We start from the raw sequence: 27,884 nt of genomic DNA, 5'->3' as shown, positions 1-27,884 counted from the left end.
TGCCTTTCTCCAGTGATGACACCATGTTTTCTATTGCATCATTCATGTTGTGAGCCATTATGATATTACTCGTCTAAGAGCCTACCAAAAATGATGGGTTGGAATTATTTTATTCGAAATATTCAGAGACTGGAGGATATGATGTTTCGTCACAAGAAGCGTTATTTTAGATGCTCCCCTTGAGATAAAGGTGCGGAGCAAGGAGCGCACAAATGTGAACCTATTTTTTTTAGCTCGCCTGTTCGAAGAACAGAGAGCAACAGCGATACCCCCGGCGTGAGCATCAGTGTGAGCGTGAAAATGTTAAAGTTTTTGGTGCAAGTTATTTCCTTTCTCATGTTTTTATCTACCACACTATTTTTTACTGATTACAATATCCAAATACATTTATTGCTTTAAAATTATTTGAATCAGACTTCACTGCAATGCTTTATAAAAAAAATATTATTAGACTAGTTATATCTTGTGGGATGTTTCATTTTGATGGCACAACCTCGTGAGCGTGCCAAAGTCTGAAGCCTCGGCTTGGAGTCAGGTGTGCTTGTATCTTTATTTATTAGACATCTTACGGATCTAAATGAACAATCTGCACACTGCACATCATGTGCAGTTTTATTCTGCACACGTTGCACATCATGCGCAGTGAATTTCACCTCTGCGCGCCCTTTATTTATTGTTATTTTTAAAATGCTTCTGTACACCGCCCTTGATGCCCGGTTGAAGTCACCGTGTACATTTCCAATAGAAGAGACGTAATTACTCTTTTATGAAAAATGTTTTTCGAGTTTTTTTTATATATTTTTTTAATCCTGAAAAATTGACCGGCGTGAATACACAGTCGTCTTAAAAGATTGGCCTTTAAAACTCTACTTCAACCGTCCTTATGAAGGGGGACAGATAAATACACACAATTACACATTGTGTTTTATATCGGTAGATGACTCAAACTAATGGTGTTTGTGTCAGTCGTTTTGCGCCTACAAACCTTGCCAACTGCATTTTCACATTAGTTAGTGCATGGTATGCCCTACCCTGTCGGCATTTCTGTAACATTCATACAGCATTTGGATATGTTTTTCAAGTCAAATAGATAACAAGTTGCAAAAAACATTACAGTGAAGAACTAGTAACTGGTTGCGGACATGTAAGGAGTAATGACATAATATAACTAGAACGGCACTCAGCAGAGCAAATTACCTCCACAATGCTGAACAGTTTACGTTTTGTATCCCACTGATAGGCCAGATCTGCATCCAGACCTGAACCAAAATCTAATCGGCTTGTTCTTGTCACCTACCCAATTCATAAACCTAGTTTTGTCACAACTCGTCCACAAATTTTTGAAATATCATGCTGTGTATTGTTTTTGCCCCCATCTCTCAAGGCGAAGAATCACTTCAAAATTCTAGTACCCTGCATTCGTATTAGCATCTTCATGAAAATCTAATCGATTTGTCCTTGTCACACACTCATGTCCACCAAATTTCGTCCGAATCTGTCCATAACTTTTTTTGAGACATCCCGCTCACAAACGGGTGAAAGCACTAATATAATCTTCGCCCACCTCCGGTGGCAGAGGTAGTAACTAATAAGCTGAATCAACTTTCTCGCTCCATGTCGCCATTGTTGGTTTGAGCCATAAAATGGTGGTTGTGTTGGAATTCTGTCATCAAAGCAAGATAATTAGTCAAATTGTGGAGAGGAGGAGTTGGGATCAATGAGAATGCAATAATCAAAGCAATGAGAAAGTAGAACATCTTTCTCCCACTACTTCTCCACTCTACCCATTTAGGCTTTTCAGACATGTACAGACTACAGTCAACCACTTGTTGCATCCTGTTTTTTTTTTTCCTGCTTTGCCCCTCTTCATTTCTGTAATAGTTGAGAAGTGAACAAGGCAAAATGAACCGAAACGTTGAAATGGGGTCAAACAAGCAAATTTTTTTTCATATATTTGTTCACAAGTACGTCCTGTATGAAATTCCACAGGGTGTCACCTTGTAATCTTTGGGCAATTTTTTTTTCAAACGTAAAAAAACAAAATGGCCACTCATGCTTGAGTGAAATCCTAAATTCCCCATAACTTTGTTGATGATGGACCAATTCGAATGATATAAAGATGTTTTTATATGTTTTCTGACATAACAAATACATTGGAAACAATTTTGAGTTTCACGGATCTCTGATTGTATCTTTTTGAAGAAAATATGAAAATTAATGATTTTTTTTTTTGCATTTAATTATGGTCGTTAAATTCAAATGTCTATATAGTTACTATTCCACTGAATGATTTTTATATTTAATAAGACCACTTGAATCTTCAGATTACACCAGTTTTGTATCGTCGTCGTTGTCATGACTTGTATTGGGATTATGACATGTATTGTACCATGCAATTACAGTTATGATGTGCAAGACACACCGATTGTTTTACAGCTGCTAGCATTTCATGAACAAGCCTTGTCAGAAGCACATCCACATGCAACAACTTTGACAAGTTCCATCGGTGCCATTTATGATGCACGCACAAGTGGTTGAGCTGTGCCATCAACAATTCACCATCTATAGTTTGTTATATCAAGGGCAGGTGGTTCTTGCTCCTTGGCATATTTCCACAAACAGCATTTGAAATGAGCGCATAGGCTATGTTGTGCTGCAGCTGCTTTGGTTGGTGGCAACATCTTGATCATTGGGCTGTCCTTTTTCTGGATAAATATTTGGTGCTGAAGTTCATCAAGCGTAATGTCACTCTTTTTGGCTCCGTAAAGTAGGCTTAGCAAATGACGGCCAGCATTGATGACTTGCCCTTTGTCTGCATCTGGGTTTCCAATGCAGTCTAAAATTAGATCATGTTTAATCTTCATCTTGATAGCAGATACTTAGCCTTTTCCAAAGGGGTAGCTAGTTGAATCACAACCAGTGAGCGCATGATCCCCAAGCAGATCTTTTCCACTTCTCAGCAAGCATTTTTTTGCAGAAGCAGTGATATCGATTAAAGTGCCATTTGACTTTTTCATGGAGATGTCTACATCTGAAAATGACCATTTCTGGGTGAAATGCACCAGCAGGGCAAATATGTCATTGGTATCAGCAACAACCTGGATGCGTTTCGCATTTTTTTTTCTTTTCTCGTAACGACGTGCAAAACTTAACTCACAATACTGACATCAGATTCTTCATGATTGAACATGCATTGTTGCTTGCCAATAAGTTTCACTTTTTATGAGCTACCATTGTCACAGAACAACTTGATCAATTGTTTTTTGTTACTCGTGTTTTTCATGATTGCATCTCTTGGATTCCATGCCCCAATGTCAGGGAGTAGTCTGGGAAGACCCTTCTTCCTGTGCATCTGTTGCGTTCATTTGTCTTTGGCAATTGATCATCATACTTGTCAAAGCCAACCTATGAATCTGCATGTAGACCTTCTACTGCCTTTATGAAGTTTTCAGCCAAATGCTGCAATTTTCCACATTTTGGCCATGAAACATTGTACAATATATCATTTCATTTCCATCATATATCTTCACTTCTGGTTGACAGCTATTGGCATCGACTATGCCAAGCTATTGCAGCGATGATGCCTTTGACGACTTCCTAAATTGCCCATATTAATCAAACAAAGATGAAGGCACAGGTGCCAATTCATACTTGAATACTGTTGACAGGACTCGCATATGCCCATAGAGCTTTTCCATATCGTATACATTATTTTCTCGTACTTTGATACTCTTTTTTTTCATTGCAACCCTGGTGACAATTGAATGACAACAACTATACTTAAATGCAAGGAAATGTTCATGATATTGCAGATTGATGAAGCAAAATGCATTCAGAGATCCTTGAACCCAAAATTGCTGTTTCCAATGCATTTGTTTTGATGTGGTATGTCAGAAAACATATAAAAACATCTTTATATCATTCAAATTGGTCCATTATTAGCAAAGTTATGGGGAATTTAGGATTTTACAAAGGCGTCAGTGGCCATTTCGTTTTTTACATTTCAAAAAAATTGCCCCAAAATGACAAAGTGGCACCCGATGGAATTTCATTCAGGACATACTTGTGAACAAATATATGGAAAAGTTGGCTTGTTGTACCCCATTTCAACATTCACTTGATTCACTGCCTGACTATAAGCTTCATTTTCTTTCACATTATTGTTTCATAACACTTGTAATATTAGACGACATGATCGCTTAATTACCTATGCAATATGCATTCAACATAAATGTTTTAATGATTCATGTATACATATTTATTTCTGTATACAGTATACAAAAATGAACTGTACACAGGTGTGCTACTTGTCCTTTATCTCATACTGTTAATTAAATTCCATTGTTTCCTCATGCTCTTTTGTTACACACATGATGCTTTCCCGTGTTTGCTTCTTTAATCTGTGCTATGCTTGTTTATCTTTAGTGAATTTGGCACCTCATATGGTTTTCTTCATTAAAAAAAAGATTTTGATGTGGACATTTTGTGAAACGAAAGATGGCCACTGTGCAGCCCACAGGTGTGTGAAGTGCATGATGGGGAGGTGGAAGGGGATGTGTAGGGGGAGGGGTGGGTACTGGAGGTATGTCAGAAGGTTCTGGCCTTCTTCTTGTGCCAAATATATGGTTTTGCTTTCTGAAACAGTTTGGATTATATTGAAACAAAAATGAATGTGCTCATTTTTGTTTTATGAAGAAGAGGATGAGGGTGAAGAAGAAACAAATGAAGAGTAATTGCTGCGATCTATCTAAGGGGGTTCTTCCTGACATCTTTGTTCTTTGTTCCTTTCACACTTCTTTCGATTTTTTATTTATTTCTAATTCTTGCTTTTTCTTCTCTTTCATCTCTTTCATCACTTTCTCTCTCTTTCTTTCTTTCGTTATCTATCTGTCTGAGGAGAAGTTAATTCTTGCTAAAGGTTTTCTGCAAGGCTCACTTGTCCGTGCTTGGATGGGTTTGAGGGGAGTGGAGTAGCAGCTGACACCCGAATCCTATTCAAGTTCCTCCTGATGGCTCCATCTTTGCCCTGTACGTCTTCGGGTTCCTTCTTGGTCTTCCATTTGATTAGATTGCAGGTGTATTTATTTATTTGAATGCAACCTGTGGCTGCTCGGTTGCATCATTTTCTGGGGGCACGGCTGTGCCGCTGATGAAATGCCTCGTTACCATTAAGCTGATACTTATTTTGCCGATTTTGGAAGGATGACAGGCTGAGTCAACCCAACCTGGTGTTAATTCAACGGAGAAAAAAAATGGGCTTGATCTTAAGCCAGCCACCTTAGCCATTAAGCCAACACCAGGCTTATATTGCAGGTAATCGGTTGTAAAGCTCTCAACAAGACTGGAGTCTGTTCATTTTATACACGTTTGCATCATGTGAAGGATATCATCTATTTATAATTCCAGGTGTGTGTGTGTGTGTGTGTGTGTGTGTGTGTGTGTGTGTGTGTGTGTGTGTGTGTGTGTGTGTGTGTGTGTGTGTGTGTGTGTGTGTGTGTGTGTGTGTGTCCGCTGTTTCTCGACAACCGCTGGTCCGATCTAATTGAAACTTGCCAGATATATTGCTGGGGACCTGAGGATGTGCCTTTTCAAGGTTTGATATTAATCGGACAAGTGCTTCCCAAGTTATGGCCATTTATTTACCAAACCAATGACTAGACACGTTGTTGCGTGGGCGTGGCCGATGGGGAAGGGAAGCTCAGCCGCGTTCCCCATTACGGGTTACAACGTACGGGCTTCCGGATAATGATGACTTCGTGTATTCTAATAATTTCTTGATTTCTTATGCGCATTTATAGATAAACACAATGCCCCAAGTTATGATCGTTTTCATATTAGACAGTGCATAAATTTCGGTAACATCAGAGTGCTGGTATGCTCCGAAGCAGGAAGTAAATTTTTTTCTCTCTCTTCTCTTCTCTTTTTGTTTTTCCTTGCCATGACATTGCGAAAAGGTAAAATATGTTGGCGCTAATTGAATATTTGTGTATTAAAACTAAATTGCGAATAATCGTAACTGCAAATAATATCCGAACTTCCGGGTCACCCACGTCCGGACACGCAAGAGCGAATAAACGGCCTTTGTGGTTGTTGTTTGTTGCTCGCGGTTTGAATATTTATTTATAAAAAAATTTTTTTTTAATTATTTTTATTTTTTTACGGGCACGTACGTCGTACTCGTCATAAAGATAAATACTGAAGATCTGTTTTGATCAGATCGATGTGCTGACGTTTTTTTTTCTTTTTCTTTTTTAACTTTAATAAGTCCTTTGTGGGAGTTTGTATTACATGCGAGTTAAGGCCATGTCTCTATCAGCCCCTATTAAAGTTTGCCTTTGAACAATCTCTGCTTTGAGCCGTTATTTATTTTGCATTTTGAGCCACTTTTTATTTTTGTTTTTTGAACTGTTTTCATTTCATCGTTTTGTTCTTGGGGAATAAGAGATATCTGCATCCGTGTTTGAGCCATAAAATGAGCATCCATCACTTCCTCCTTGGCCATGCTCCCGGACCAGATGGTGGGGGGCGGGTGGAAAACCTGTTGGGGGTTATTTTGGGTCATTATAATGATGCACTAATGTACTTCTGATACATGTTTTGTGTTAAATAATAGAAAATATATTAAGCAGGCCCATTTGCACAGCCCAGGCCAATGTTGATTAATTTGAATGCACTACAGTCTTTTCATCACAAGAGTCTGCAACATATTCAGACTTTTATTTGTATAGTTGAACTCGGTATAAATGCAGAAAAGCACGACGATGCTTTTTTGAGGGATTTGATAAATGATACTGAAATGTTGATCTGTTCCAGAGGAGGAGGAGCTACATCCAAATGGACCTGTCAGACAGTCCTGCAGAACAACCTTCTCAAGGGACCATGGAAGAGGATGATGATTATGAAGAAGAGGATGAGAGTGAAGAAAAAACAAATGAAGATGAGAGTGACAGAGATGATGGTGAGGAGGAAGGTGAAGAAAAAAATGATGGGGAGGCATGTGATGAGGATGAAGAAGGCAATGATGATTGTGTTGATGGTGAAGAATGTGAGACTGCCTTACATGAGGATGATGATGATGATTGTTCAGAACGGTCTACAACCAGTGGAGATGAGAATGAAGATCATTTGGTAGAACCAGGTAAGTGGAGTTGCTGAAAGTAGTCATTCTTTTGTTATACCGTTATGTATTAAGTTGAAGCATAGTCAATGTACAATCTTTGTGATTACTGATACCTGAAAGTGACATGTAACATGTTGCTTATTGTTTCTCCTCCAAATATTTTAATTCTTAATTGTCACCAAACCCCATCTCCCCCCCCCTTTTTTTTCCCCTTTTTTTTTTTTTTTGTCAAGTAGTTCAGGAGTGCATGTAAGTTCAACAAAGACACAGGCACTTCTCAAATTAGATCATATGTGATACCCAGGATAAGAATGCTTACAAAAGCCTGTCCTACAAACCACTCTTACTGGATGGTTTTGTAGCCAGAAACTCTGAAAAACTGCTTTTTAACACAAGGTGGTTCTATAATCCCGAAATTTCCTGAATTTTCACGATCTTTCCACACGGCTTAACGTATAACTATAACATTATAAACGTGTTGTATTTTTTCCACAACGCATATCTTGGAAGATAATCACACCTCAACCAGTATTACACAAAAATGTGTAATAAGCAATTGATTCCATATGAAATCTTGCGTATACAACAGTAAACCTAGCACTGAACCAATACACCACTGAAGAGTCGCTTTTCAAGAATGTGATGATCTTGACTTTTCACATTAGCTTGTTGACGTGAACGTGATTTACCATGGGGAGGTAAGTGGAGGGTGGGGGTTGCGGTGGTAGATAGGACAAAATGACAAAAGGTTTGCATGATTAGTGACCTTTCGCTCTAGCTCTGTGTGTGCGTGCGCGTGCGTACGCGTGCCACTTCCACAAATTGTATAATTATTGCTGGCAAGCTGATATCTGGAATCCTATAAAAGCAGTTTCATGCTGCAACTGTTATATAACCTTCACAGCTACTGAGCCAATCAAATCAATCCATTGTGTGAAAACCTGATGTGCACAGTCACGTTGTGCAGAACATTTATCACCTCATCCATTGTCTGCATCACCTCATTGAGAGTTCATGGATTGTAACCTGGAGGTCTGTTCCACAAAAGAGAAATGGAATGTGTTGATGACCAATTACTTTGTTGAACCCTCACCATCTCACAAGAAAGGAATAGTGGTGGGGGTGATGGTTTACCTGATTCCACCTTGTATTTATAATTGAAATGCTGGTTTTTTAATTATCATTTTGTTTCAGGGTCTTAAGTCTCAGGCTCGTGGAGGAGCTGTAACACATCGCTCAGACACAATCAAACCAAATCCATGAGATGATGGTGGACTTTGCTTCATGCCAACACAGCCACTGAACTTGGGAGAAATGCTGTAACTTCCTGGGGCACTCTGGGTACCAGAGACCATCTTTTGACCGTTTTTCTCTCTGCACTCAGCGGGGCAGTTGAGGAGAAATTTCTCTCTCCCCATGGGATTTATACTCGCTCTATCCTCTAATTGTTGAGCAGCAATCAAGGAAGCAACACACACCATTTTTATCCCCCGCCGCGTGGCGGAAGGGGGATATTGTTGTCGTCCGTCCGTCCGTCCGGGCGTCAACATTTATAGCTGTGAGTGCGATAACTCATAAACTGTTTGCCATATCGATTTGAAATTTGGGTCACACATGTACCACCTGAAAAGGAAGAATCCTATTGATTTTGGGTGTGGCCGGATCCAATATGGCCGACTGCGGCGGTCCGTCCGTCCGGCTGGCTGGCTGGGCGTCAACATTTATAGCTTTGAGTGCGATAACTCATGAACTGTTCGCCATATCGATTTGAAATTTGGGTCATACATGTACCACCTGAAAAGGAAGAACCCTATTGATTTTGGGCGTGGCCGGATCCAAGATGGTGGACTGGGGTGGCCAGCTTGAAAAACTTTTTTCGCCATATCGATTTGAAATTTGGGTCACACATGTACCACCTGAAAAGGAAGAACCCTATTGATTTTGGGCGTGGCCGGATCCAAGATGGCCGACTGTGGCGGCCAGCTTCAAAAAAATTTTTTTTGTAATAAATGGAAAAACGCTTATCTGATTTCAATTATTTTTCAATGGCGGGGGATTCCCCATCTCTGATGGTATATTTAGTGTTTGGTATGATTCCGCAAACCGCCAGCCTTCCAGACTCAGAGAGGACGCTCTCACCCCAACGTTACTGAGTCTAGTAAATGCACCACTGACCGAGTCGAGTAACTTAAGGATTATGTTGTCTTCAATACTAATCCAACTTGACCTGCCAATAATGTTAATTATGGTGTGTTATGTGATGGTGTTTTTAGGTCATCTCTACCGAGATGACCTAATAAAGCCGGACCAAATGTCCGTACGTCCGTCAACAATTTTTCTTTCCGATCTTGATGAAACTTCGTATGTGGGTAGAGGTCGATGAGTGTTGCACAACGATATAACTTTTGTCCGGGTTCAAGGTCAGGGACGAGGTCACGAGGTCACGTAAGTTATAAAAATCGCCATTTTCAAAACCTATCTCGTCTGCCATTCTACAAGATATTCGGCAACTGTTTATTGATTATGATAGTTAAAAAAATATTATCTTGTATCTGACCGGACAGATTTTTGAATTTCCTTCCCGTGTGATCGTCACGTGATCTGGAAGATGGCCAAAAACGCCGATGTGATTCGCAAAGAAGGAAGGAAGGAGAAATGAAATATAAATATGAAACACATTTTTAGCCTTTTATATTTATACATTTTCCGCCGAAGGTGCAAAAGTTTCAAAACCCGAAATGTAAACGTCGGCATTTATTTTCAAAATATAATTTCGTGTGCGCGCCAAAATGCCGAGTCATTTTTAACCAAACTGCGCAGTAGAATTGTGCAGTTGTCCGGTCATGGCGTCTGAGCAGTGGCCAGCGTGGTTCAGATTGACTGTGGTTTCTGGGGCGAAGGTGATTGTTAAGAAGTATGTCGGCGGTATAAATTCGAGTGACTGTATAAGTGATTTAATCACGCAACATCTTGACAACGAATATTCTGGCTGAACGATTGCATCAATTCAGTGCATCAGCAGGGATAATTCGCAGGCTCCTCTCGATCGTGCCGATATCTAACATAATCACCGGCGGACATAGGGCTGCAGGATGTGGGGCGAGGCCACGGATCCCGGATGAGGGGATAAGTGATAAATTATGCTGCATGCTTCGGGCTTTCTGATTAATATAGTGTTGTGGTTACCAAATTCGCAAACCACCATTCAGGTCCCTTAGGTGAGGTATCTCGGTAAGTACATGTGTAGTTAGGCCCAAACCCGTTGTCTAGTGGGAATACATGTCATTTATGCGTGCTGCGACTCTTCAGGATAGCCGTTTTTCTTTTGCTATCTTTATTTTGGACCAACCGCCATGATTACCACCACCAACCACCGCTTCACCACAACCGCCACGACCTTCACGTCACACCTCGCAACCGTCGCATCGCCACCGTTCTTGCGCCGCCTGTGGGTACCGGTGTTGGACTCGTGCAGGGCGCGCGCCGAACAGCGTGTACAAAATCACGGATTTTGTGCTTCAAAAAACGGATCAAAAACGACACACGCCCACTTTTTGCCGTCCAATCGGTGAGCGAGGGGCGAATTGGCCCCGCCCCCAGGGCGTTGGAGGGCGATCGATATATGCAAATTTATGGATCAAAAAGCATTCACGCCCACTTTTTCTCGGGCCAATGGGGAGCGAGGTGAAAGGTCGAAGGGAGGGGGTCAAAGATGAGAGGGCGAAGCTACGGGGCTGATAAAAAGCGACCGTGTTCGTCAGTCCAGTGAGTAAGAGTAGGAGAGTCGAGAGGGAACAGAGAGTCAAGACTTCGCGGGCGGTGGAGTTGGCAAGAAGGAGCTGGGCGTCGTGTGCGTTGGAGTCGGAGCAAAAAGGGGACGGAGCTGTGGAGAGGCGGCGAGGGCAGACGAGGGGGTGCTCGCGTCGTGCAGGGAGCTGCACCCAGGGAGGCCGATAGCGCGACCTGGCCGAGGTGGAGACGCTCGTCGCGGGACAATAAGAATCCTCTATACCCCGAGCATCAGCAACCCCCTCCTGTTTCCCCCCGCGCTGAGATAGTGCGACCAAGGGGGCCCCTTTCCCACCCCCTACCAGACACTGTCCGCGAGGCCCGCGGAGTTGAGGCACCATCGCCGCTCCGCGTCTCATCACCAGACCGGTAGGCCGACCCGGTCTCGGCCTCAGGCCCGCCTCATCCTTGAGGGTATTCTTTTCCTTGGTTTTGGGTATGTGTTGTCGGCGCCGTCTGTGAAGTAAAATTGTATAAGTGTTGCCGTGTGCTCGGTAGTCGGTATTAGCTCTGCATTGTGTTTTCGCTTTTACATTTGCTTTTTGTGTAAATTGCATTGTGTCTTTTCTGTGTGCATTTGGTGGAATTGTATATGTGTGCTTCCCGTGTGCCGCGAATAAATGTGCTTTGGGTTGAACTGTTTCCCGCTTCGCTTCGTCATTTCTTTCTTTGAATCCTCATCTTGCTTCACGTAAAGGGTTGGTAGTGGGCTGAATACGCCCGATAATTAATCGAACCGTCGAGGTCGACGAATAACACCGCTCGGTTATCCCGATAGTACGGAACGGGTCGCTTAAGTGGCCCGTGTCCGAAGTCGACCTGCGGCGAGGTGCGATCGCCCGGTCTACCCTCCGCGTGGGTACTTAGGTAGGTCGAATTTGGCGAGCAACCCTATCCCACGCGGGGGCTGATTGGCTCGATCGCGGTGAGACCGAAAGGTCCACCCGTGACTGGTTCCCGGCGTTAGTCCGAGAGGGTCACGACTGGATTGTCCGTCCGGTGGGCGACGTCCCGCGATTCGAGTTACGTGGCCGTCAGCACGCCGGCGGGCGCGAAACCGCAACAATATGAATGAGTACATTCCATAATTAATGAATTAATAATTAATGAATCTGGCATACAAAATGTTTGTTTTTTCATACCTGACATGTTACTTTGTGCAGTGTCACGAAACTTCTGTTGGATTAATAATTAATGAATTTGCTGGCTCTAACGATTTTTCAAACCTCAATATCTCTAGAAATACTTGACCAATTTTCATTCTGAAAGTTGCATTATAATCAGTGAAGAATAATCTACAGGATTATCATAATCTCCGAGAGCTAAGCCTATTTTTTCGTTTTTTTTTCTACAACCGGAAGTGAAATGTCCCCAGAGAGTGTTCGGACCGGAAAACCACGTATTGCACTTACTGGTGATTCTGATGTGTTAATCCGGGTACTAAATGAACAATACATATTTATTAATTATGTCATTAGTAGTATTATCCGAGTGTATCTCTGTGAACTATTTCAATCAAAACGGTTAGTTTGGACTGTTTCGCGATTACCTGAACTGAACATTGAGAACTTGTGGTATTATAGAGACGACCGTCACCCCTACACGGGGGTAATTTTTATTTGGAGATTGGCATTGCGTTATCCCTCTGTCAATGTGAAGAAATATAGGTAGAAAAAGAATACTATTTGAGATTTGATGGAGTGGAATATAATATTGCTCAGGTTATTTTTATTTTATTTTATTTTATTTTTGTATGCACTGTCGAGGCTCATATGAGAGCTAACACACATAACGTACAACAAGGGGAGCAGAAGACAAAGAGGGGTGGGAGAGGGAAGGAAAGAAACACTGTGGAACAGAGACATGAGATCTGTGGAAGGGAGAGGGATGGGGTGGGGTACACAGGGTAAACAAGGTTAGAGCAAACATTAAAGTAATTGAATTAAGCTTTATTTATGCTGTGCAAGCGAAGTGAAAATTCGTTCATGACCATCCATCTGTCTGTCTGTCTGTCTGTCTGTCTTATCTATTTATGATCGAGGAACAACTTATTATAATTGAATGTTGTATTTTGATCTTGAATAGACAAGTCTTTTGTTTTATCGTTCCGTGGCTCTGATTTTGTCCTGATTTCAGATGTGAACAGAAGAGTGAGATAATATTTTGCTCTGCCTGCCTGGCAGTGAAACAAAATTGAAAATCATTCCAAACAGGAAACTTACTGTTGTTTTTTTTTAAGGATGTCATAATGGACACAAACAACGAGCACGAAAAACGAATTTAATGTGTTAGATAAGTTGATGCAATAGACACCTTGGAAAATCGCAGTAAAACTCAGAATTAATTTCTTTATATGACTTTTACATTTTTTTTTTATTTAAATTGAATTGTATACTTGAATACTGAAGAACACAAATCGTCTAATAGTGGGGTGGCTTAGCTCCAAAAAAACAGGTCGATTGTGCACTTTCCGTTAAAAGCATGAAACTTCGCACATGGTTAGAGTAACACCATACAATGATTTTTAGTCCAGGGGCCACCGGAAATTGCACCCCGTATGGCGGCCATCTTGGATTTCAAAATGGCCGCCATTGTGGACCTGTTTTGTTACATGTCTCCTAAACTAGTACAGATATCGAGACAGTTGAAACGCCTATAACTACATTTTAGGGCTCTAGGAATGGAATGGTGACGATAAATGTTTGAAAATTGTGGCTGCCATCTTGAAATCCTGCCATCCACAGCTATTTTGCTATAAAGGTCTATGCTCACATTTCAGAGACAAAGAAATTTTTGATGCTTTAAAATATTGATCAAACTATGAAACTGGTAGTAGTTATGCATCTACTAATTTGAGGGACATCATCCATTGTTATGGTGACTGCACAAGTGATCAACCCTACATAGGCCCGTTAATCTGCAACTGGAGATGGCAAAGCGCATCAAACTTGTGGATCCATCTTAGCCAGATGCTGAAATGGGTCGAGTTACTCAGTGGGAACTCTGCCTTCTTTGTCAACAGAACACCACTGAAAAGTTTCAGTTTCCCAGTCAACGAAAAGTTGAACAAGGTGAAGCAACACTCGCAGGGTACAAAACATTGGCTGATAATCTCCTCGAGTTTAATAACCTCGGTCTGCTGCTTAGAACGATAAACATTGACACATTGGACAAAGGTCATGGTGTCGAGGCAGCTTTCCTTGCTCAGAATGCACGTTGGCATAGGTCGTGCAGGCTTACGTACAACAATACAAAGCTGGAACGTGCAAGGAAGCGTTCTAAAGATATAGCGGCTGATGATGCAGGTGAAGGTACATCTGGTGTTTCTAAGCGTACTCGATCAAGTTCTGCATCATTAATTTCTCAAGATCTCTGCTTTTTCTGTGGGCGGTCATCTGGAAAAGAGAAACTTCATGAGGTTTCTACTTTCAAAACAGACAAACATGTTTGAGAGTGTGCTGCACTTCTAGAAGACGATGACTTGCTGAGACGTCTCGGTGGCGGAGATATGGTTGCTCTTGAAGCAAAATACCATGCAAAGTGCTTAGCCTCTCTCTATTATCATGCATCCATGGTCGAAACTGAGCAAGAAGGCACCGATAATCTCGATAACATGCTCTGCAGCAAAGCATTTGCAGAACTTGTGACATATATTGAGGAAACCCGTTTGGAGGATGCCACCATTGCTCCTGTATTTAAGCAAGCTGATCTATCAAACCTGTATTCCTCCAGGCTGGAATCAAGCAGGAAAGCCGCATACAATCTACAAGGCTCAAGCAGCGAATTCTTTCCCATTTGTTCTCTCCCAGTACAAATCTGCAACCCAACTTGACCTGGTGTGGGACCATTACCTGCCTGAAAGTCTGAAGAGCATGACCCGAGAAAAGCATGGCAGGGGAGTTCGTCGACGTGTGGGTACCTCAGTTGCAGTTCCTGGACAATGGCAGAATTTTCTTCGTGTCGACCAAAACAAGACAGAACTTTTCAGTTTCCTGTCCAATGAAATAATCAAGTCATTTGAAGACCAGAGCAAAGAGTTAGTAGTCACACTGGAAACAGAGGTTCTTACTGCTCCACCACGCATGAATCTAGAATCACTTGCTCCATGCAGCCAAGAAGAGGCAGATGGCCGCATGTTCCTCCATGCAGCTGATGCGGCACAGAGAGGGAATGACAGGATCCTAATCCGAACCGTTGATACAGATGTTGTCGTACTTGCAGTTATGGCAACTCAGAGACTTTCTGTGAAGATATGGTTAGCCTTTGCAACAGGGAAGAGCTTGCGATTCCTCCCTGCACATGACATAGCAACTGCTCTCGGCCCTGAGAAGTCTAAGGCCCTCCCCATGTTTCATGCACTGACAGGATGTGACACTGTGTCAGCGTTTGCTGGGCATGGTAAGCGAACTGCATGGGCTGTATGGAGTCGTTCCCAGAGCTCACAGATGCACTATCTGAAGTCAACCATGAACAAACAGATATAACTGAGTCCTGTATGAGCATTATTGCAAGATTCGTCATTTTGATGTCTGATCGCACAAGTACCTGTAGTGACATTAATACAGCACGAAAGAAACTGTTTGCAAAGAAAGGCAGACCTCTGGAATCAATTCCACCTAAACACCATGCTCTGGTGCAGCATATTAGGCGTGCAGTGTACCAAGGAGCATTATGCTGGGGCCAGGCATTACATGCACAGCCTGAGCTCCCATGTCCAAGTGAGTGGGGTTGGGAAAAAACATCCGACGGTCAGTTTAAACCGATTTGGACAACACTACCGGAAGCCGCAAAGATCTGCAATGAACTTATCCGGTGTGGATGCACAAAAGGATGCACTGATCGCTGCAGGTGTAAGAAGTCTGCACTTCCTTGCACGTCACTTTGTTCTTGTGATGGGGAATGCAACAGAGACTAGAAAAGTCAATTGACGGTAACTGTGGTTTTTTTTGCCAACTGCTTGTGATGTTTTCTTGATGGTTCATTCCTTCACATATTGTGCTCACTGACGATAGTTTATGTTAGCCTTTGGATGGTGGCTATCTTGGATTATAAGATAGCTGCCACATATTCAATCTCACCATTGGATTCCTCGACCCCTAAAACGTAGGTATAAGCGTTAAAACTGTATTGATATCTTTAGTACTTGATGAGATATTGAGAAAAATAGCTTGTCAATGGTGGCCATCTTGGATTTCAACATGGCAGCCACAATTTTCAAACATTTTATGTCACCATTGGCTTCCTAGAGCCGTAAAATGTAGGTATAGGCTGTTCAACTGTCTCGATATCTGTACTAGTTAAGGAGATATTTAACAAAACAGGTCCACACTGGTGGCCATTTTGAAATCCAAGATGGCCACCATACGGAGTGCAATTTCCGGTGGCCCCTGGACTAAAAATCTTTGTATTGTATTACTCTAACCATGTGCCAAGTTTCATGCTTTTAAGGGAAAGTGCACAATTGATCAGCTAAGCCACCCCACTATAAATACTTCCACAAACCTCCAGTTTTGCAGTAATGTGCTGTACTTCAATTTAAATAAAGGTTCAATGGGGTGGTATGGAAGAGTGGTGTTCGCAGCTTCTTCTGGACTACTTCAATTGCACTAAACTTTCAGAATTTTTAAAACAATAATTAAATCATCATTTCTTGAAAATTGAAGTAACATTGTGCAGGGTATTGTGTCCTATAAACTGTCCAGTTAAAGAATGAATCGTGATTCCAGTACACACAATCCTGAGCTGCTGTTTTCATATGCAATGAGTATTGTGATTTTATAAATGACCGTTTTGCTCGGCAAATTGCACTGAACAACCAAGAAATTGGCACCCAATAGTTGCCTCACCATGACGGTTTACCTCATTTCTGTAATTGGTTTAAGCTTTTCCAATGGAATTGAGCAAACACTTGAGGTACCATGTACAAGTGTGCAAGATTCTGAGATGTCTGCACTACAAATGGCAATTCCTAAAGTGGTTCCTGTCATGAAGATTGTGACATTTGTTTTTAGCTTTAAAATGATGACACATAGGTAATAAATAAAACGTAAAAAAAAATCATTTGAGACGTTTGAGTATTTAAAAAAAAAATTTAGTCGGTGCTGCTCCTAAACTCCACACAACACACTGAGCAGAGTGTTCATTGTGCTCTGGCTATGACATCATAGCCTGGTGTTGGCTTAATGGTTAAGATGGTTGGTTTAAGATCTCAGGGTCCCAAGTTTGAGCCCCTGTCATGCTGTTGAAATGACACCAGGTGGGTTGACTCAGCCTGACATCCTTCTGGTGTCGGCAAAATGAGTACCAGCTTACTGGGGTAATAAGCCATTTGAGTATCCTGTGTCAGAGTGGAGACCCGTCCAGGATTGTACTCCTTCGCCAATGAAATGGCCTCAACAGCCCTACACGCCTCATGGCATGACAGGAAAGGTTTATGACATCATGAAAAGTAACAATTTGGCAGACGACATGCAGCTTGTATGCCACTCACATTGAATGGCTGACCCGATATCTTTGTCCGACTCAGAAAACAAACTTGACTCCGTATTCTTGGATGAGGATTTATTTGATTGTTGGAATGATTATCATGTCAAGGTAGATACTGGGCAGATGCTTCCATACATGTATGAACCCAACATAAAAAGTGGGGATAATGACTATTGTGAACACCTGATGTGCCCAACCAACAGGAAGGCTGAGCAAAATTGATTGGTAAATACATTTACACGATTATGCTTTTTTTTTTCTCTTTTTTTTTTGTATACATGGTCGAAGCTCATGGAAGAGCTGGAGCAGAATGGAATGGAACAAAATGGAAAGGGGAAAACACCAACAGCAGAATAGAAGTGAGAAGGGGGAAAAGGACACATGGGGATGAACAAGCTGATTGAAACACTGCAAGAAGAGGAAGGGGAAAGTGGGGGTGAAACAAAAGGAGCAAACCATCCGACAACAAACAAAAAGTTGAATGAGAGGGGGTAGGTTGGGGGGAAATGCAATAAGCTGGAAAAAGGGCATGCTTGGGCATTGGTTCATTTGGGTAGAAGATATGAGTATGGATGTGGGATGACCAGAGGTTGTGGTAAACAGCGGTCTTGAAACTCTGGAGGGAAGAATTGGACTGAACAGACTAGCGAAGTTGGTTCCACAGTCGAGAGAAAAGAGGAACAAATGGGTGGAGATTTGCATTGAGCCTGGATTTTGGGAGCTTAACAATAAAACATTCTTGTGTATTTAGCAGTTGTTTTTTTTAACATTGCAGCACACTCAGGTCACATGGTACATTGCGTGTGCAACCAATAATTATGGAAGTGCGTGTGCTATGATTATACAGTAATTCCTCACTTAACATTGATTCAGTTAACATTCCTTCGTTATAATGTCGCTGATACACAAGTAAACCAACAGGTACCCCCTCCCCCCCCCAAAAAAAATGGAAATGCCAATATAACGTCACTGAACAGGGTGTCGGGCCACCACGTGTGGCCAGTACGGCCTGTATGCACCGTGACAGAGTCCACCAGTGTCTGGAATTCTGCAGGAGGGATGCAGCACCATTCTTCCATGAGAAAGTCAATCAACTCACACCTGTTTGATGGAGGTGGAAAATGCTGTCCGGTGTCGTTCTGGAATATCCCATAAATGCTTGATTTGGTTCAGATATGGTGACTGAGAAGGTCTTGGTGTATGGTTAACATCAGTGTCATTCTCATCAAACCATTGGGCAACCACATGTGCTCTGCAGATGGGGGCATTGGAGGGTCTCTTCTTGCAGGCATCCTAGCCATAATTATAGGCAACCAGGCCTTTAGAGCATTTTTATACATGACCTGGAGCATGCTGGGATGTGATTTGCTTAGCACAAGGGCCACATCTGTATGGAAGTCGTTGCTTGGTGTTCTTAGTTTCCCCAGGTGTGTCCAGTTTTTTTTTTTTTTTTTTTTTTGGCCACAACCTCAATATGCTTTTCATGTCACGACATTCGCTATTGTCTCGTTTTGCCAGTGGGTCACAGTGAGCACCTTTGTGTCGCGTAGACGGAGGCCAGTGTAGACGCTCAACAGTTGTATTATGCCATTTTGTTGTTGTTTGAAGCGTGATTCATTCTCTTTGTGAAGATGAGTCAAAAACGCTCAATAAGTGATAGTTGTGAGTCCAGTAGAAGGAAAAAAAATTAGTTTAACAATGAAATTAGAGGTTTCAAAGCATCTTGATGCCAGAGAATGAGCAGTTCATTATCGGAAGAAAGCTTGTGCTACCTTAGGTCAGGTCAGGTATGGGAGCATGCTCTGAAGCAGCGCGTCACTGTGTCCACTCACCGCCGGTACTCAGGAGCCTCCGTCTGGCCATCCCCCATCTCCTTGAGATGCTGATCAACCTGCTGGAACCACGAGGCGCGTGGTTCTTCAGCCCATTGGCCTCCTCCACTCACGAGGCTCCCTTACAGAGGGAATCTGGTGAGCAGGATCAGCGTCAGGAAAACGAGCCATATATATATATATATATATATATATATATATATATATATATATATATATATATATATATATATATATATATATATATATATATATATATATATATATATATATATATATATATATATATATATATATATATATATATATATATATACATACAGAGGCAGTTGATGCTCACGGACTATGCAGATAACAAATCTCATTTGAGCCTCTCTCAGCAACCACTCGTTGGACATAAAGTCCGACTAGCGATAGCCAAGGATTCTCCGAAGAGACCTGGTACCAAATGAATTAAGTCACCATCTCAGATCCCTGCTCATAGTCCAAGTCTCACATCCATAGAGCGAGACTGGAAGCACGAAGGATCTGAAGACTCGGACTTTCGTCCACCCGCACAGGTACTGGCAGCGCCACACCCCATGATCCAGTGACTCCATGACTCCACAGGCCCGACCCAGCCATCCATTGACCTCTGGCTCACAGCCATCAGAGACATGAATATCACTGCCAAGGAAAGTGAATCTCTCTGTGACCTCAACATCCTCACCACAAACGGGTACAGACAAGATAGCAGCATCCAAGATATCATTCAAAGCTGGATGTTAGTTTTGACCCAGGAAACCTGTAATCCCAGCGGCTGACTCCTCATTCATCACCTCGAGGACCCCCAAAAGGATATCCAGAGTCTCCTCAAAGATGACTGCATCATCTGCATAATCAAGGTCAGTGTTCTTGACCTTCCCAAACGATACACTGCAGCTTGATCTCTCCGACATTCTCCCAGAATCCAGTCCAAACAAGTGCTGAAAAGTGTGGGAGCTCATGCACAACCCTGACAAATTCGAGTAACAACTGGATACAAGCCACCACATCTCACAGCACTCTCAGTACTAGAGTATAGTTCAGACATCAGATTGATCAGTTTTGGTGGCACCGCACGAAGACCAAGAATCCTCCAGAGGGCATCCCAATTCACTGAAAGGAATGTTTAACAGAGATCAACATTGGCTGCAAGCAGCCACTGCTGAAGCTCTCATCTGTGTTCGGTGAAGACCTGAAGATCAAGGATGCGGTCAATCGTTGACTTCTTTGTTGTAAAGCATGACTGCTCTGGACGCTGGTGGTGGCGAACCCTATCAAGAACAAGAAGGGCACTCTGTGGAGCACATGCCTCCGCCCCGTAATGCCCGATCCATGAGAACATATCAGGCCCGTTACATTTTTGAGATATCGTGCTATACATCAGTTTAGCCAAATCTCTCAATGGTGAAGAATCACTTAAAAAATCATCAGATCCGAATCCGGATCTTCACCAAAATTGAAGCAATTCTTCCTCGTCACACAACCAACATGTTCAGCAAGTTTCGTCCGTATCCGTCCACAACTTTTTGAGATATTGTGCTTGATATAAATTTTCGCCCTTTCTCTCAATGATGAAGAATCACAAAAAATTATTGTTGTAGTTGGATTCAGATCCGGATCTTCACCAAAATCTAATCAGTTCATCCTTGTCACACACCCAACCTGTCCACAAAATTTAATCCGGATCCGTCCATAATTTTTTTGAGATGTCCTGCACACAGACAAATAGCAAACAGACAGAAAGGGGTGAAAACAACATCCTTCACCTTCGGTGGCAGAATTAATTATCCGAGCAAAGACCTTGCCCGGCACTGAGAGCAGCGTCACACCTCGGTAGTTGCAGTCTTGGCGATCCCCCTTCCCTTTCCAGAGAGGAACAACAAGGCTCCTCTTCCCAGTCAGTTGGGATGATGCCTGTGTTCCAGGCAGAGCACAGAACTGCATGCAACGACACCAGTGCAGCATTTCCACCAGCCTTGAGAAGTTCAGCATGGACGCCATCGATCCCTGGAGCTTTACCCCATTTCAACAGGTTCACCGCAGCCGGTGTTTCCACAAATGAAGGTGGATCACAGTTGAATGGAGAGTCAGCAATAGGGATAGTAACACCCCTGACATCTCAACTCGACATCAGGTGGATCAGTCTGGTACAGCCACTCAAAGTAACTGGCCCAGCGGGCCTTCACTTTCGACTCTGTCAAGAGCTCTCCACCCTCCGCTCTAACTGCAGTACACAGAGGGACGGGCTCGGGGGAACGCAATGTGTGAATTCCCCTGTAAGCAGGATGAGAATCACTTGACCACCGGTGATGCTCTACCCCCTCACAGATTCCTAACACATAACCCTCCTTGTCCACCCTGAGCACATGCAGTTTTATGCCTCAGCTCCCTGAACAGCTCAGGTCTGCCATTCAGCTTGGCCCTGCGACTGTGGTCAATGATATCCAGTGTCCCTTGAGAGACAAAATTCTTTTTCGCCCTACTGTGAGTTCCAAGACATCCACCGGCAACATCGAGTACAGTGGTTTTGAAAGCACTCCACAACTCTTCAGGATTCCATAAAGCACCCAGAACCCCCAAATCTCCAGTCAGCCTATTTGCAAACTCCTCGCAACCCTCTCATCCTTGAGCTTGCCAACATCCAGCCGAGGCTGGGATGGTACCATTCTCCCGGATTTAAGCTTCAACTTCAGAGTTTCAACAACAAGCCTGTGGTCGGTATTGAGGAACTGAGCACTCCAGTGTACCCTGCTGTTCTGGATCATCCTCGAGTGACCATCAACGAGCACATCGTCAATCTCCCTTGCCACATCACCAGTGATGGAACACCAAGTCCAGCGATGAGCTTGTGGTTGCTGAAACCGTGAACCAGCCTCCCTAAGTCCATGACTTCTTTCAAAGCCAAAGAACTTGGTGCTATTCTGGTTCATAGTTCCAGACCCATGGGGACCAACACATGTCTCGTAACCATCCTTATCCGTTCCAGTCGATGCGTTGAAATCCCCCAAGACTAGACGAGTATCTCACCTGGGGCACTAATCAACCCCAGACTTGAGCATGGCATAGAATGCGTCCTTCACGGTGAGATCACTCGCTTCAGGAGGAGAATGACGCCAGGGAGGCAGAAACATACCAGGGAAATGACACCCAAGGAGTGACGAATCCTTCGTCTCAGAATGCGCTTATTGACCGGTGTTACCTCAATTATCATTAGAGTCAGCTTATTGGACACAGCTGCAGAAACTCTTTGGGCATGGTAACCATCACAGCGACCAGACCAATAGTAGGTGTACCCACCCGCCATGATCTTTCCACAACCCGGTCTCCAAACCTCAGAGAGTGCTGCAATACCGATGTCCAGGCGCTTGAGCTCAGATGATTTATAACAGACAGGTGATGATCTACTCTTAAGCCCCGGGCACAACAGATCGTACGAAATTTTGTCGTGGTAGATCCATAAAATATTTGTTGTGGCCAGATCTTGCAACATGCCCGAAATCTATTTTGAGTGGTCACAAGGGCTACGACACATTAAAGATTGTTTGGCGATGGGGACGCGACAGAAAAATAAGATATGTCGTGGGTGTGTCGCAAGTCAGTCGTGGGACCATCGTGAATTGGCGGGGGGGGCTGTTTTTCACGTGATCAGGTCGTGGTTCACTCGTGGGATGCGCGTGCGACAGTCCTGCGATACTCGCGCGTCCGTCTCCCGACTATATAACGCAAGACTGTCGTCGGACAGACTCACGACAGCCACAAGACATAGATACCACAAAAAATCGTTGAGCAAAAAAAGGTGCTTGTCCAATTTTGTCTCACGACGTCAAGTCGATGCCACGATGCTCAAAATTTCATAGGACTGTCTTGCGATGACCCACGATTTGCCCAAATTTTCTGTCGTGTTGTGGCACAAATGCGTCGTGGGTTCGTTGTGGCCGTGGGTTTAGGGAGAGGACATTCCAGGCTCCCACACGAAGAGGCCGCCTCAGGTTAACCCAAGGAGACCACCGGCTGGTGGACAACACTTCAGCACCACCCCGACACACACAACCGCATTCTGACCCGGTAAGGTTTCCCTGTGGTTTTCTTCCTATCATGAAAGAGTGGTGGTCCCGAAGGCTTTGCCCCAATCCCATCATTCCGTGGGGTGGGCTGCCCTGCAGAGCGCAGCTGCACAGGAGGCACTCCCACGGAGTGGGTTTTCAGATTTTGTTTTGATTTTTTTGGTGCTACCTCTTACGATAGCAAGAACAATTTAATCATGCAAGTCTTCAAAGTGTGACACATTTAAGCGTTACTAAGATAATCCAAAGCAGCATTATGGAAAATGTGGAAAGACTCTTGGCCGTCTTTATCGAACATCAAAACCAACGCAATATACCTCTTGGTATGCTAATAATTCAAGCGATGTTGAACTCTTAGAATCCATCCATTGGGACCATACTCTGTACAGAGCATCGGTGCTGCTGAAGCAGTCTCCTGGGCTATTGGGCACGATCCTGGATCGGTCGCCACTCCAACGCAGGATAATTGAATGGCTCAATCATCCCAGAAAGCTGATACTCATTTTGCTGACTTCGGAAGGATGACAGGCTGAGTCAACCCCACCTTGTGTTTATTAAATGGCTGAGCGGGATTTAAATTCGGGACCTTCGGATCCCAAGCCCGCCATGCTCACCATTAAGCCAACACCAGGCATACTATTCGTATGATTGTAATTCATTTATGGTGGTGGCAGGTTATGTTTTCACCCCTGTCTGACTGTCTGGAGTTTTTGGAGGTATGCTTTGTTTTCATTTTTGTTTTCTTTATTCCTCAGGAAGTCATGTCGTGAAGGGGTCTCTGGAAAACCTACTTTCTGAGCATGCTGATGATAACACCTCTGGCTTGGTCAGGAAGTCTGAGGATGCTTCGGGCAGATATGTGGATGACCACGAATTGGATTATGATGAGGAAGAAGATGCTGAGATGTTAAAGATTGATGTGGGTGATGAAAAAGTCAGAGAAAATGAAGGAGCCTGTGCCAGTGGTGATGAAGATAAATGCAAGGAAGACATCGAAGATGGAGAAGGACAAGAAGCAAAAGGGGTCGTTGTGGCAACAGCATCATGTACAAACGAAGAAGTAAAGGATAAAAAAGCAGTCAAGTATGATGGGAAAATAAATGAAGAGCCATTAAAAGAGAAGTCAAAGGGAGTGGAGATTAAAGCAGAAAGAGGGCAGGATGCAGTTGCGGAAGCTGCAGATGCCCGAGGTGTCCTGAAAAGGGCAGAAGACGATGGAGAGATTGATGATGGTGAAATTGATGTAAGTGGTAGTTTTATTTTTTTTTTCATCTCTACACATTGCATTTGAAATATGGAGGAACTTTCCTTTTTTACTCCATCTGTCTGTTTGCCAATTGGATTGGTAGAATAGCCTCATGGTATGCACACTCACCTCTGAGCTGTCTCGCCTGGGTTTGAATCCTCACCCAGCTATAAAAGTGCGTCCTGGTGTTTCGCATACAGAGCGAGGCATCGGTGTGTGCACGCCATCCCTCAGATGGACGATAAACTGGATGTCTCGTTTGATAGTATTAGTTGGCAGATGTTAAAGACCCCAAGATGTCTTTCTTGAAGAGTCGGTTGGTTATCGCCAGGACCTTCGACAAATTACAAATACCCGCCTGAACTACGTTTGGCAAGTGGTGTGGTCTTCTTGGAAGGTTCCTTGACACCACGTTACACCGCTTGCTGATTGTGGTTGCTGTCTGGGCAGCAGCTCTTAAGCTATATAGGTCATCAGGTGATTCATGTGTTTCATGTGATGGCTATCTTTGACTATGAAGGGATATTTATCTCCCGTTTGGCAATAATTGTACATATTTTCAATATGGGTGTCCACAGACATGACTCAAGGAAACATCCCTCAGATGCTTGAGAGGGTTGGGGTGAAGTAGAAAGTGTCAAGATTTTGCCACCTTGGCGACATTCTTGAAAAAAAACTTTTCTTTGTTTTTTTTTTATTTCTCCCAGCAATCGTGATCTTTTCTTCCCCTCAAATCCGAGGTCATGATTACCATTCCCAGCAGCTTCAATTATGAAACCATGTGGTGTAATGTAGCTGTGATTGTGATTGTGGAAAGGGGAATGGTGTGCTCGATGCTCTTTTTTTTTGTTGTTGGTAGTCAAAGCCACTTCATACAGGAAAGAGCTTGGATTGGTCCACCTCTCCCGAGATTCTCGTGGCAACACTCGTTCGTGTCGGTCGATGCACTTGCAGCCTGTTCACTACAGTATATAGCAATGAAACGCATGAATATGCTTCATTTTATCTTGCACGCATTTATATGAAATTTACTAAAAGCATATGTATGTAATTATTGCACATAGATTGTAATCTTGGGTTCCTTTCATCACATTCATCAGTTCTTCTGTTGGATTTAACAAAACACCTGCGGTACCATGATAGGTTATTTTTTTAGCAAAACATGTTGTTTCGCTGGCTTAGTTAATACCGTAGTTTATTCATCGGAAATGTGCATAACCTTCTGTTCGACCCTTCATTTTCATGATTCGATAACTTGGTGAAGTTAAATTATAGTTGACAGAGTTTATATATTTGATTACCTCTGCCATCAAAGGTGGATGGAGGTTATGTTTTCACCCCTGTCTGTCTGTTTGTCTGTGAGCAGGATATCTCTAAAGGTTGTGGATTGATTTGGATGAAACTCGGTGAAGAGGTTTGGTGTGGGACAAGGACAAATTGATTCAAATTTGGTGAAGATCCGAATCTGGATACGAGAATTTTTTAATTTTTTTAAGTGATTCTTCACCATTGAGAGATGGGGCCAAAATCGACATAGAGCTTGATATTTCAAAATGTTGTGGATGGATTATGACAAAACGAGGTGAATGATTTGGGTAGGTGACAAGAACAAGCTGATTATATTTTGGTTGAGGTCCGGATGCAGATCCGGCCTATTGGTGGGATACAAAATGTATACTGTTCAGTCTGGCGGAGGGAGGTGTGCGCGATACCGCGGTGTCACTCTAGTTTGCTGTGTTTTATATGGAAGCACTTGTCTGTGGGGTTATCAGTGAGTGGTATTGTTGCGGAAATGGCCCTTGGTGTGTTATTAAATATAGGATTAGATCCCCCCTTAAATGCATGTTTAGTCAGGTTGTTCGGTAATTGGACGTTACATGTGTGTCGGGAGGTGTAGCAGGCTGTCCATTGTTCATACAGTGATGGTGTGCCGAGAGAGGGTTTTCTTCTTCTTCCTTCCCCACTCCGAACCATGCCCCGCCCAGCGCTCTCAGAGTCGGTCGGCGAGGCGTCGGCAGCCGATTGGTGGAGGGCAGCTGCAATCTCGAGCGATGGACCAATCACGGGTCCCCAGGGGAATGTCCAGAGAGCGAGCGCCGGGAAGGCAAGGGTGGAACTCCCTGAGCCACGATACGGGCGATCGGCAGTAAGAGGAACTGCATGAGGTTTTTTGCGATCGGCTTTCGTGAAAAGGCCGCCCCGAAAGGCAAGAGGAACTGGATGAGGTCAGTCTGCCTTCTGGTGGGTGAGAAACGACTGAGAGTCTGCCTGCTACTGGATGAGAGGCCGCGAGAGTCGAGTCTGCGATCTGCTTGGTGAGGAGTGAGTTGACGGCTGTTCCTCCTCGGCGATGGACCCAGCGTGCGGGTCGTCCCCAGGTTCATCCGGAGTCCAGTGACGGAGCCTCTGACTGTCCCTACTGACTGCACGGCTCGACACGTTTTTCCATCCCGTCGATCCGCCTGCGGAGCCCAACACCCCGATTTGGCCAAATTTGGTGAGCAGGCCAGACCTGGATTTGTATGCTGGACATTGTGAAAAGCCAGCTGGAGCACACCGTGGATCTTTCGCTCTTGTGCCGTCGACTTTACGGGGGCTGAACGCGCTGACGTTGGTGCGCAGGCGGTGCTGGGAGAAGGAGTACTAGCGCCATTTTGCCACGCTGCATGCTCGAGCTGGGTGCTCGAATCCGTTGACATCGGCTTGTCACGAGCCGCATTCGTGCCTTTGACACTTTCCCCTCATCCATGAGGCATCACCAAGTACTCTGAGTCTTGTCTGCTTGTTGTCTAAGGTTTATCTCGCTAGGGTTCCCTTCGAAACCTGTAATCCGAAGCTCCCTAGTTAAGAGAGGGTTATAGATTAATTATAACGTTCGTGAATGTTTTGCTTGTGTCGTGTTCCCCGATGTGTCCCCAATAAATCTGGCTGATTCATATGAAAGTTGCCGCTTTGAGTTTATTCCTGCCGTGCTGAGGAACAATTCGCTCGATTTGTATTTAAAACCAAAATGGTTACGGACTGGCAGACTTCGCTCGGTCTCTGACAAACCCAGTCTGTAACCGGGGTCTATTTCCCCAACTGGCAAGGCACAGGTGTATTTTGGTATCGTGGTCTGAGGCGTGTGGCCCGAGACCTGTGCTGAGCCAGCCGGCGTTATAACCCTGGAGACGGCAGTGCTGTTAAGTGACGCCGAATCTTCAACATTTGGCTGTCAAGAGTAGGGTGCGAATCCCGCCACCGTCAAATCCTTTGCAGTATTATGTGGGAGGGTTATTTGTCCCTGACCGGTTTCACCTGGACGGGACTATAGGTTTGCTCTC

The 27,884-nt window shown here is 43.6% G+C and overlaps 1 protein-coding gene and 1 pseudogene across 1 annotated transcript in view; both read left to right on the top strand.

Moving 5' to 3' along the window:
- Positions 1-27,884, top strand: part of ZC3H18 (zinc finger CCCH-type containing 18) — a 152,458-nt gene that overhangs the window by 1,013 nt on the left and 123,561 nt on the right. The window contains exons 2-3 of the mRNA XM_085878779.1: positions 6,814-7,138; positions 24,071-24,558. Coding sequence (XP_085734905.1) covers positions 6,835-7,138; positions 24,071-24,558 — 792 coding nt within the window. The 5' untranslated portion in view covers positions 6,814-6,834. The remainder of the gene's footprint in view (positions 1-6,813; positions 7,139-24,070; positions 24,559-27,884) is intronic.
- LOC147028420 (uncharacterized) lies at positions 12,758-19,385 on the top strand (annotated as a pseudogene).

Source organism: Eptatretus burgeri, chromosome 4 (assembly GCF_056783735.1).
Source record: "Eptatretus burgeri isolate ZD-2024b chromosome 4, Ebu_testis_v1, whole genome shotgun sequence".
In the NCBI taxonomy this organism is placed as follows: Eukaryota; Metazoa; Chordata; class Myxini; order Myxiniformes; family Myxinidae; genus Eptatretus; species Eptatretus burgeri.
Note: the sequence above shows the minus strand (reverse complement) of the source record. Positions and strands in the feature narration are given on the sequence as shown.